The sequence below is a fragment of the Lagopus muta genome, chromosome Z (genome assembly GCF_023343835.1).
Source record: "Lagopus muta isolate bLagMut1 chromosome Z, bLagMut1 primary, whole genome shotgun sequence".
NCBI classification, from domain to species: domain Eukaryota; kingdom Metazoa; phylum Chordata; class Aves; order Galliformes; family Phasianidae; genus Lagopus; species Lagopus muta.
Window position 1 is genome coordinate 4,401,117 of NC_064472.1, and position 12,607 is coordinate 4,413,723.

At 34.5% G+C, this 12,607-nt stretch overlaps 1 protein-coding gene across 2 annotated transcripts; it reads left to right on the forward strand.

Annotated features, from left to right (window-relative positions):
* Positions 1-946: 946 nt before the first annotated feature.
* SYT4 (synaptotagmin 4) lies at positions 947-12,369 on the forward strand. Of its 2 annotated transcripts, none has more exons than XM_048932022.1 (4): positions 947-1,430; positions 4,140-4,948; positions 6,269-6,389; positions 8,739-12,369. In XM_048932022.1, exons 1-4 carry the CDS (start codon positions 1,397-1,399, stop codon positions 9,044-9,046), a joined length of 1,272 nt encoding a protein of 423 aa, XP_048787979.1. In that variant the 5' UTR covers positions 947-1,396; the 3' UTR covers positions 9,047-12,369. The 2 variants fall into 2 exon arrangements, with proteins under 2 accessions (XP_048787979.1, XP_048787978.1); XM_048932021.1 differs by having other exon boundaries at positions 4,140-4,954; positions 8,739-12,368.
* Positions 12,370-12,607: the final 238 nt, after the last annotated feature.

Consider the following 12,607-nt stretch of genomic DNA (forward strand, 5'->3'; position numbering starts at 1 on the left):
GCCAATTGTGGAGCAGGGTGATTCCAGACTATGTCAGCATCTGGATTTTGTTATTTAGATGAAAAACAACACCTGTTTCCCATTTATGCAGCAGAATTAACAGTTGGGATTCAAAGTTGGCTGATACAGTTCCTTTTGAATCCAGAAGTCAGATGCCAGATGCTGGCTTTTGCAGCTCTGTTGCTCTATGATTTGTCCTGGGTTATTATACTAGTCCTAATTTTGGGCAGTCCTGCTTTCTTTTTCTGTTTCTCTCAATTTCTCTCACCTGCCTGCCCATTACCCCTATACCTCTAAATGTTCTTAGTCCAGACTGGGGGACTGATATGTAAATTTTGTAAAATCCAGACATATCTCAATAGATTCAGCTCTTTCCCAGACAAGCAGGAATATCAAGAGGAGAAGAGAAATATATTTCTAGAGTGAAGACTTAGGGTATTGTGTAGGGACGAGTGATAGGGAGAATCAAGGACAGGGAATGGGAGAATGCACATTGAGAGTTTTCGTGATTCAAAAAGAGTAAGTACATCACATCAGTCATAGCAGAAATACGTTTTTTTCTGTTGGAGCCAAGGCATCTGGAACATCTGACCTGGCATCTCCTTCACATCACTGTAGCCCATCCAGCTGATAGATAAATAAGCAGATAAATAGATCATACCCCAGAAAAACAGACACACCCGTGTATTACACAGGGTGCATTGAATCACAGCCATTAACATTCCTCTTTCTGTGTCCAACAGAGGGTGGGAGCTCATATCCTGCAGCAGGGCAGTTAAAATAATCGATGAGTGTGTGTTCAATCCTCAGAAAGACAGAAGGGGGGGAAGAGAGGAAAGAAGGGAGGAAAGGAGGGAGGGTGTGGTGGCTGTGAAGGGGGAGGGTGGGGGGGGGGCGGGGGGATGGGAGGTGGGAAAGGTGCTGATATCAGCCTTGTAGCGTCAGGATTGCGTCAATTTGGGTTTCAACCACGTCTTCAGTCTCGGAGCAGAGCTACTCAGAAGAACCAAAACAGGAAGGGGGTTGGAAATCAGTGCAAAGGGGAGGATCGAAGCTCCCCCTCCCCCCACTCCTTCAGCCCGATCACAGCCTCCTTCTTCACCTTCCCCACTGCTTGTGTCTCCGAGTATAAGGTTGTTATTTTTTCTTTTTTTTTTTTTCTTTTCTCTTTTTGTTTGTTTGTATGTTTGTTTGTTATACCACCGTGGAAGAAGCCTGCTGTCCTAGTGCTGCGAGAGAGCGACAAGTCGAGAAACAGCGGAGCATCACATTCGGCGCTCCTGGCAGGGGTCGCTCAGGAAGAGGGCGACTCCGCTAGCGCGAACAGCCGCGTCAGATAGAGGCTCCGGGACCACGGACAGCGGTTCCAGCACCGCGGACAGAGAGCACCACCAACATGGCTCCGATCGCGTCCAGCCACCAGCAGTTCGGTAAGTGCGTCCTGGCCACAACTCCCGGCTACGGATCATGCAGGCAGCCACTGCTGAGCCACCCTCGTGCCTCCCAGACTGCTGGGAGGAACCGAATTTCTTCTAGTTCTCTTTGATCCCAGAAGTTGTGTGAATTTGCTTTCTTCTCTTTCTCTCTCTGTTCCTTTCCACCTAGCCATTACTTCTGGTAAATCAAAGAGAGAAAGAGAGGTTTGACTAGATGCATTTTTGGATTGAAGAGTTGGAATTGTTTTCTCTGTCTTGGTTAAAATATATTGGCTTCAGATTAAAATGCTGTAAACACATCTTGTGACACAGAGAAAATCTTCATTAAAGCCAATCTTGGAATAGTTATAATTCCTTTTATCTTGTCATAGAGGAAGATTTGTAGACTGTTACCTAAAGTGAAATATAGTTGTGTAAAGAACACTACTGAGAAGATGGGAGTATAGTAACCCAGTGTTTTGGGCTAAATGTTCCTATCTTGATTTATCTCTATTTATTGAGAATACCCATGATGACAAGGAACTTTTCAATTGTGTCATTTCTATACATTTACTGTAGCATGAATAACTGTGACTCTGCAAGTTTCAGAAGCAGTGATAATATGAAATAAATAGTGCTACTCATAAAAAACTGTATGTGGAAATGTTTCGAAACTCTGCTTTACAAATATTGACTCTAGCCTAGATGTTATTTGCTTTACCAGTGGTTAAATTCAAGGATCATTCCTCTGACTTAGGTGAAATGACTTCAAATTTACATCACACAACTGAAAAAATTTATCCCAGGATCAATAGGTGTTGTTCCCTGTTAATACACTGCTTTGAATGTTAACTGATTTACATTATGACAAATTGTTGTAATGTAATTAGTTGTGAGTATAAAAAATTTTAGTTATCTTCTTTTTTCCTATGTACCCCACCCATCTGATAATTCTAACAACACTCATGACATCATTCTTATCTAATTACTTATTTAAGGAAGTTAATTAATATTTTAAATACTAAATTGATTTTATCACTTCTTCCAGTAGCTGTAGGATAAAAACACAGCATGATTTCCATTACTATAAAAATTTTAAATGTAAACTCATGAAGAAGCACTAAAAATGTATAGATGATTCCTGAAAGTTATTTAAAGTATTCTGATTATTTTTCAATTACTCCTTGCTTTCTACATTTGTTTCATATATATTTAAATTTCTACAGCTATGATAATACTTGAAACTCAGAGAAGAATTCTCAGCTTAAAAAAATATATATATTTTTTAGAATTTTGCATACCTTTTTCAGTCATTAATTGACTTCTTACAATTAAACATAGATTGATACAGCTTGTAAGCAGAAGTAAAGTGACATGTTTATTGTAAGAAGAAATTAATAGCAAGACCTTACACTTTCTGTTCTGGAACATTTTGTCCTACTTTTCTTTGATAATATTATGTTGTGGGGTTTTGTTTTGTTTTGTTTTGTTTTTGTTTTTACTCAGACTAAAAGTTATGGTGGTAGCACATATATTAGACCAGGTTTTATCTAGATAAAGCATGTTTAGTAATGTGTACAGGAGGATAGTTTTGCTTTCCTTGTTCAAAATGATGTGCTAATTATTTGCTACAGGAACTGTAACACAATTGGATTTATGCAGAAACAATGTCATTCCATTAATATTCTACTAGTCTACTAGTTCAGAGAATAAAGATTAAGCTCTTATTGTTACACTGTGGGAGGTTTAAACTCACTTAGTCATGTTACTTATGGGCAAAATTGGATTTCCAATTAGTTGTGCTCATTTGCCCCTTCAATTGTGAATGGCTTGTGAATGGCTAATGATTCAGTATGCTACTGAAGTATTCACATCACACTTGAGATTGAAACACCTGGATAGTTTTCGCTTCACTCAGATTTTAATGTAGGATTAATATCAAAATTACATTTTAATGTTTCTCTTACACACTCAGAAGAAGTGATCTGTCCTGTATGCTCTCCACAGCTTTGATTCATAGCGTCTCAGATTCAAAGCTTAGTGGGTGTCAAAGATACACTGAAGAGTATTTCAGCTTTGGACTCACATGCAACTGCCAAATGTCACATCCATCTGGAGGGGACACTTGGCAGGTAGTTATTATAATTTTTCTTGACAGACTTTCTCCTGGAATGTATTGAAAATCCTCTTGAAACTCTTGAGTGTTACAACCTCCTGAAAAACTCAGTTTCAGCAGATACCTCCAGGCAATTATGAGATCAGACCATAAAACTGAGTTAGTTGAGTGTACAAAGCATTTTAGGAAACTGTGAAAAGCAGATGATATACCTATAAGTAACAGACATACCAGAATGCTTATATCTAAGAAATACAGTTCCATACACTCAAAGATCAAACCTTATCTGTTTTTGCTCGCTGGCATATAAACTCAGAAATTACACACAGAGTGATGAAATAGCTGAGAAATTACTCATTTTAATTACTGTTGGGGTGGGAACTCTGTTTTCCTTCCAGACATCTTTTGTATGGAAAAATACTAACAGCATGGGAGTACACATTTGCGCCTGCAGGTGGCGACCAATGCGTGCGACGCAGAGCACTTTCAGTCTGTCAACTGCTCCTATTACCATCTTGTATTAGTTTGCTTTGCTAAATTTACTATATATCACACAGAGTAGAAGAAAATGCTGCTTATTTGCTTGTTGCTGTTTATTTAACTTGCAGATGAAATTCCTACAGTTGTTGGGATCTTTAGTGCATTTGGCCTTGTCTTCTCTGTCTCCCTTTTTGCTTGGATCTGCTGTCAGCGCAAATCATCCAAATCCAATAAGACTCCTCCATATAAGTTTGTTCATGTTCTGAAGGGAGTTGATATTTATCCTGAGAATCTCAACAGTAAGAAGAAGTTTGGAGTAGATGATAAAAGTGAAGCAAAGAGCAAATCAGCAATGCCAAAGAATTCTCTTCATCTTGACCTGGAGAACAGAGATCTAAATGGCAACTTTCCGAAAACAATCTCTAAAATGCAGAGTTCTCCAGGCCCTGAAAATTCATCTTCAAAGCATTTTTCAGAAAAGAAGAAAGATTTAGTTTCCCCTGATAGTTTAAAATCCACCATGTCCCTGTCATCTGAAGAAAAACAAGACAAGCTAGGAACTCTCTTTCTCTCTTTAGAATACAACTTTGAGAAAAAGGCATTTGTAGTGAGCATCAAGGAAGCACGTGGGCTGCCAGCAATGGATGAACAGTCAATGACTTCTGATCCCTACATCAAAATGACAATCCTTCCTGAGAAAAAGCACAAGGTGAAAACCAGAGTGCTGAGGAAAACCTTAGATCCTGCTTTTGATGAGACCTTCACGTTTTATGGGATCCCCTATAGCCAAATTCAAGACTTAACACTCCATTTTATGATCTTGAGCTTCGACAGATTTTCCAGAGATGACGTCATTGGAGAAGTCCTCATTCCCCTTGCAGGAACTGAATTGTCAGAAGGAAGGATGCTAATGGACAGAGAGATCATCAAAAGAAATGTTAGGGTAACATATTTCTTATTTAAAATTTAGAAGTGTTGTACTAGTTTAACTATAATATTTGAGCAATATTAATAGCATCCTGGGAAAAGAAGGGAACAAGTTTATCAAATGAACTACTGAGATCTTTTCATTAGGGCAGAATAAGGAAACAATTTTACAACTATAATAAAATCAAGTTAAAATAAGCATTTTGAAAGAAAATGTTAGAATTCCAAATTCTACTTGCTTAATCAGAGGGTCAGCAGGTTTTAGTGGATCCATTCACATTAGGTCAAGAGGCCTAAATTCATTTTAGTTTGCTTTGATGTGAAAGAATGCAAAAATTTATACATTATTATACTCTCTCTTCATCTTTCCTATTTTAAATCATGCTTTTTTTTCCCTCAATGACTTTTAAATAAGCTGCATTTGTTCTAAAGATCCTAAGATATGAGGGAGATGTTAAAACCACAGCAAAGTCAGTGGAAAAACTTATTGATTTCACCAGGCTAAAAATATTTCATATCTTTTTGTCTCATTTCAGAATAGAAAGATCATTTACAACAGTCACAGAGCCATAGAAATGCATATGAATCATGTGCACTTCTTTTATTCTCTACTAAAAAGTAGCTTGTATATTGACTTTCAATTTGATTGTTTCCAAAGGTGAAGCACGCTGACAAATCAACTAAACGTCTGCAAGACATCACACCTATAACTAATATAGTTGTTTTGCAATTCTTTCGTTATATTGCAATTATAACTATGTCACTGATATTTTGCTGATAAATTAGTTGATTTTCTGATACATAAAGTATTCTCATTTTTTGTTTCCACTGGCTCCATCCTTACTGTGAAATAAATGACTCTTTCACTAATGGGCTACATTAATTTTAAGACTAAAAATATTTTATTATTTTTTCTTTTTGTGAATTACTTTTATTCAATTTGTTTTTCAACATTTTTTTTTCACAAAGTTTCTTATTTATTTTTCTTAAGAAACTTTACTTACACTGAGACTTATTTTACAGGATATAGGATTTCATTTCTTATCTCTGAAGCTAACAATACCCTACTATACATATTTTCACAACTTTATTTATTTCAAACTCTAATAGCAAGATATAGGAAGATATAGGAGGTGTTGTAGAACTGCAGTACAGGAAAGTTATATTTTGTTTGCGAAGCATCACAGCTCCATGAATTATATCTTTTGACCCCAGTTTGAGATACACAGTTATGCAACACTGCAGAAATCCTATTCTATCTAGTTTCAAAGTTGGTGAACATAATTGCTCATAAATAGTTTTTCTTTTTTATTTCTTTTAATTTCCTCAGAAGTCATCTGGACGTGGAGAACTGCTGATCTCTCTCTGTTATCAATCTACAACAAATACACTAACTGTGGTTGTTTTAAAAGCCAGACATCTACCTAAATCTGATGTTTCAGGATTATCAGGTAATGTTTTCAGTAATGAATAAGCCTTAAGAATATAAAACAAACAGACAGAAGACAGCTGAAATGTGACATTTCAAGGATTAAAAATAACCCAGAAATGAGGAAGTGGTGTCTGTATTATCTGCAGCCTACTCATCTCATTCATATCTAGGTCAATGTTTTATTTTTCAGAGAACATATATTAGAAATTTCTTCAAGCACATTAGGGAAAAATAAAAGCAAAATATGAAGAAACATGACATTTATTGGAAGTGGAGACCAATGAGTTTTGTCATTGTCTATAACAGGATCCAACTGTCATAAGAAGATATTGCAGATACTAAAACTTTTACATATGACAAAGAAATTCAGTTTATTATTAGCTAATCAATATCAAGTGAGATTCTTATATGGAATATTTCAGCTTTGAATCCAAAAGTCAGCAAATTACATCTGTGTTGAATTTAGTCCACTGGTATTAATGTTTATTTGGCAAGGTGAAAGGTGAACTACTTCAGTGCTTGGAATGCACTAAAAAAGGAGTCTTTTTATAACTCCAGTCTCCTACTCTTGTACCATTTTGCAAATAATAAAATTTTTTTTGAAGCTGATGTTAGAACTGTAGTTAGGTGCATGCTAATGTCAGATAACTTAATAAAATTCAAAATAAAATATACTAACTTCCTGAAAAGAAGACACACACACTGAAAAACAACAGTACCCAACAGAGGACTTCAAACAGTAAATCATCTGTATTGAGTTCGTACAAGTCTTGATTCTTTTGATGCACAGGATATTTTGAAAGAAAGAGGAAGCAGTTTTTGTAGGCTTTTACTTTTAGTTACTGCAGCTAATAATATTGTACTTCTACTTCTCATATCAAGAGATATGGATGTTGAGATCTTCTAATAGGTCTAATAAAGTCAAAAGCAACATTCCAGTCTTATCAATTAGCCAAAAATAGCAGTCAAAAAATTTATTTCAAAAGAAATAGACAAGTTCATTAATCTACTGATGGCTAGTGATTTTGATATTCTTAGACCTTGTGTGGTGTGTATTCATTCCAAGCTAATGAAAAAATTATAATAAATAAAACTTACTATTAAAAAAAAAAAAGTGTTCATTTTTTTAAGATGCATTTTTTGCACACTTTGCTCACATCAAACTGCTGTGAGTCCAAGCAGACAAAAACATTTTCATCATCTGACCACTTCATTCTGATAACTAGAGCATACATTTTCTAAATAAGGTTAAATTTTAATTTCACTTGGGAAAAAGAAAAAAAAAAAAAGAAAAAAGAAAAAACATAATTGTTTCTTGTATTTATTAGTGGACTGCTTACATAGACTATTTGGCTTGATTAACTTCCATAGACTGGAATTTTCATTGCATTTGAACCATTAGAATTTGAACACAAGTCCTCCTTTGCACTGAAATAAATGCATACATAAATGAAGAATTAATGTACTTGAAACTGATCATTCCCACTATTTTTATTTTTATTTTTTTTTAATTCCTCTGAAGGAGAGATATAGCCATAATTGAAAACAATAATTAAGGAATCTTGCAACACATTGTTGAAAAATTCTGAAGGATGCAAACGTTCAGTGTTCACTAACAATGTTAATATTATGGACTTTTTCTCTTCCCCTCCTCAGTAACATATAAAATATTTAAAGACAAACCACATACAGCCAGTAAATGTAATCTTACATTTGAAGTTTAGTTTTAAATTTATTTAGTAAAAAGATGTGGGAGAAATTTAATCAAGATAATTAATTTTGGTACAACCAAACCAGAAATAAATTATGTCCATTTTCTCAGCATAAGATTATTCTCTTGCTTTTGAGATTTTATTTTGTTTGATCCTTATTCACAGAATTGTAGGGGTTGGAAGGGACCTCCAGAGATCATCGAGCCCAACCCCCAATTAATTAATACTGGTGATTATTTTCTACTTGTAGGATGTGTAAAAAACAGATTTCTATTACATTTAATTACATAGGGATTTGTAGTTCTCAGAATACATTGGAAATTTATCATCTTTCACACTAACATTTGAAGCAACGGAGTGTAATTACCAAAGTTAACAGACTACAATGTCTTGTGAAAGAAACACCTCCATAGTACAAATAAGACATTACCTAAATCTTGATTACATATTTTGATATCTGTAAATGGAGCTTAAAGGAACTAATTCAGAATTAAACACACACACACAAAAAAAACTAGATAAAGCAAATCATCTTTAGTAGACTGAAACATCACTGTGCTGTAGTTCTCTTGGTATGCTATAAAGTTTACCAGTAACTAGAAGAAGGAACTTCTAAATAATTCAATATCTATTTGTGTTATTTCTTTCTATTGCAGATCCTTATGTCAAAGTGAATCTGTACCATGTTAAGAAGAGAATTTCTAAAAAGAAAACCCATGTCAAGAAGTGTACCCCTAATGCCGTGTTCAATGAATTGTTTGTCTTTGACATTCCTTGTGAGAGCCTTGATGATATCAGCATTGAATTCTTGGTTTTAGATTCAGATAGAGGGTCAAGGAATGAGGTCATTGGTAGGTTAACCTTAGGATCTTCAGCAGAAGGAACAGGTGGAGAACACTGGAAAGAAATCTGTGAGTATCCTAGGAGACAAATTGCCAAATGGCATATGTTGTGTGATGGTTAGCAGCTCAGAGCAGAGTTAGAACTTGAAAAAAAACCTATATATATTTCCATAGGCAAGTAGCAGTTTTCTTTCTTTGCTATCCGTAATTGCAGGCTTGTAACTACGAGAGTTTTTTGGGGAAGGTGGGGAAATAAAAAACTGGATTGAATTATCAAAATAGAAGGTAACTAAATTTTCAGAGTAAATAAAGTAATTTATATTTCATTAGACTTTAACTTAATTAGATTAGATTAGTATTTTTCTGTAGTTTACATAGCCTAAAGTGTCTGAAGCAGTATAATCTTCAACAAGAACAAACTAAGTCTTAGGAAGAAGTAACTAGAAACCTTATTAGTACTGTTATCCAGAAGAAGATAACCTCATTAAAGTATACTGCTAGATCAAAGAAAAAAAACTGCAGCTTAATCTATGATTCTACGATTATTCTGGGAAGGCGCTGAGTCTATAAACACAATGGGGATTGACAGTGAATAAGAGGGACATTATTTTTGTCCCTCTGTCATAAACCTTCTTTTATGAAAATTCAATCATTATTTGTATGTTTTGGTTATTTATACTTTGATCATTCCAAAGACTGAAGAAATTTTCAGTGACTTGCTTTAAATACTACATCAAGTGCAACTAGTTGTTTAACGTATGGAAATACTGTTTAATTATCTACACTTGGATTTTTTAATATGTGTATATATATTCTGTTTTATTACAGTGACTAAAATAGACACATTCTATAAATCATCAAGTAAGTTAATGTATATTGTCTTGTCTAAAGGGCTCCTTTACGAGTGACTATATATGTTAGGAATTGGGATTAGGCATGGGTTACGTTTTTTCCTCTAAGAAGTATTAAACTTTTAGTATTTCATGCCAAGTGAAAGCACTTACCCTCAGACAAAGAAGCATACACGATACTACTGTCACTGATCTTTCACTAATTATAGTTACATTTAATGTATTTCAATATCATTTAATGAAACACTATTTCTCCTTTTGATTTTTTCATTAAACGAAAAAGAGAAAGAAAATCATGAGACAGAGTATAAAATCTCATTCATTTGTTTAAATTCCTGAACTTATGTCACTACAGACCGAAAGACTGCTCCGAACAAACAAAGATTAATGCATTCTTAGACATTTCCAGTACAGGAAATCAAGTTAATGCTATGACTTATACAGTATTTTGTTAGACAAAAGACTGGAAAAGTGCATTTCACTTAGATGACATGCATTAATGTCTACTACTGATTCCACTGAAAATTGGTGATAAAGGTGTCATGGCTTCATGTTTGCATGACACGTGTGTGCTTAAACTTAATTTGTGCCAGTTTCTGGGAGTATAAAGTATAAAAAAGATAGGTATATGTATAAAGAATCTAGGCTCATGAAATTCACTCTTGGTCATACCTAATATATATTTAGGCTGTCAGAACTGTTGCACAAATATAGGCAGTTATTTCCTAACGTTTGTACACTGATCTCTGATATTGAAGTTCGAAAACATTGCTCAGATGTCATTTTTTATTACACTAAAGTAAACAGGAATATGATGATGTTACCTTATAACCACTGACACCTCATTTCAAAAGTGGAAAACAGCTTTCAGTATTTTAGCATACATCATTTTCTCACTTGTATTCCCACTGAAATGAATGAGGCTATTTGGGAATTAATGTACCACACAATATATGGAAAAGTAACAAGAGGATGGAATTTAAACAAACAAACAAAAAATGAATAAAAACAACCAAATAACAACAGCAACAACAATAACAAATCATGTTCAATGTTACATTAATCTCATTATACAGAAGATTCAGATCTTATGAACAACTTTTGCCTATTTCTTATTGACTTTTCCCTGTTCTCACATGGCCAAATTATGTTTGCAGTAAAGGACACTGAAATATGAAATATGCAAGTAGAAAAATTACACTGAAAGGATTCTATTGAGGCTCTTTCAGATTTTGTGTGAGTAATTTCTTCAGTTTTTGAGAATGTGTTTAATATAACAGTGTTTATAAAGTTCTGTAAAAATTCATTTTCAAAATGACATAAACATGCTTTTTAAGATGATGCTCAATGTACAAAAAGAAAGTGTATTGTATGTATAAAGGAGAAAAATCTTTTTTTTTTTTCTTTTTTCTTTTTTCTTTTATAAGCTGATTAACTTCTCAAGGGCTAGATTTGCCAATCTTGTTGAACAAAGTGTAATTCAAAGCCACGCAGTTGAAGCAGTGATGCCCACAAACTTCAGTGAGGTTTGAAATGCAATCACAAAGTGAAACTCTTCCTATGAATCAAATTGGTACAATGAGGCTATGGACAGAGAGAGGTTTAATAGTGGCTGGAAGAATTTTAGACAGCATTATATGACTAGAGTTGTTAATACTTCTGGTAAGGACAGTACTTTATACTAAAAGTGATTGCATCAGAGGGGTAAGACAGCCGGCAATTCAGTTGGTAAGTGAAATAAACAAATAAAACGTAGGTCTTGTACACTGGCCCATTAGTAACACTATATCTTGGAAAATCAGATGACAGGAATCTCCAACAGACACAGATTCTGACAAGGAGAAAAAACCTGAACTTTTAAAGTTTATGATGGCCTACTAGCACTATTTATTTTCCATCTAACAAGTTGTTTTCAAAATTGTTTTAAACTTTTTAGAGAAACCTGAGGGTTAACATTTCTACTGGCTAAATGGCATTTGTTGGTAGGGCAAGGGGTAGGAACGGGAAAGGGAAGCAAAAAATATATATATACTACATTGAAAGCAATGGGAAGTAAACTTTTTTTCATTTAATGTAATGTTTAGCTTGGAAAGTTGAGTAAGGAAGACTTGTTAAGAGTAAAGAAGACTTGTTAAGACAAGACAGGAGCAAATGAAGACCTGTCCCAAGATAAGAAATTCTGCTGTTTTATATTGCATTCAATTCGTATTGTGAATATCTTGAACTCTGTCAAGGATACTGTACTGTATTAAACATGTAAAAAAAAAAAAAGATGTTTGTCTAAGTAGTTTACAAAAATAACAACTCCTTAAATGGAGACTGGGGATCTGTAGTAACTAAATACCTTACTTGTTATGGTGTTGTAACTTAATAGAAGCTGTTCGAGAGGAAGCATGGTGTATGAGATTTTGTAAGTTATTTGTGCTGGTTCTGTATGTTGTGCCATGTGTGTAAGACAAGAATAAAGTGCTGCTTTTGTTCATCCCATCCCAGAACAATTATCCCATCAATGTATCTTTCCCAGAGACTTATTTGTTTTCACAGCCTACTCCTCTATGCTTCTGTCTAAAAGATTTGGGCATAAAGAGGATGAAAATCATTTTGCCAAATATTACCCAGGCTTATCACACACCCTTTGTTTTTAAACTATTACTGCACATTTTCACTTGTCTTGAATTTTAACAAACACACAGGCTAGAACCTGAGATGCTATTGACCTTACTGGAAAATCTGAGCCTTATATAGGTACTTGAAGTACGGATCTAAACAAAGATGAAGTAAAATGCAAGACACTCTCAGAAACCTGTTGATGTTCTATTTGCTTTCCAGAAG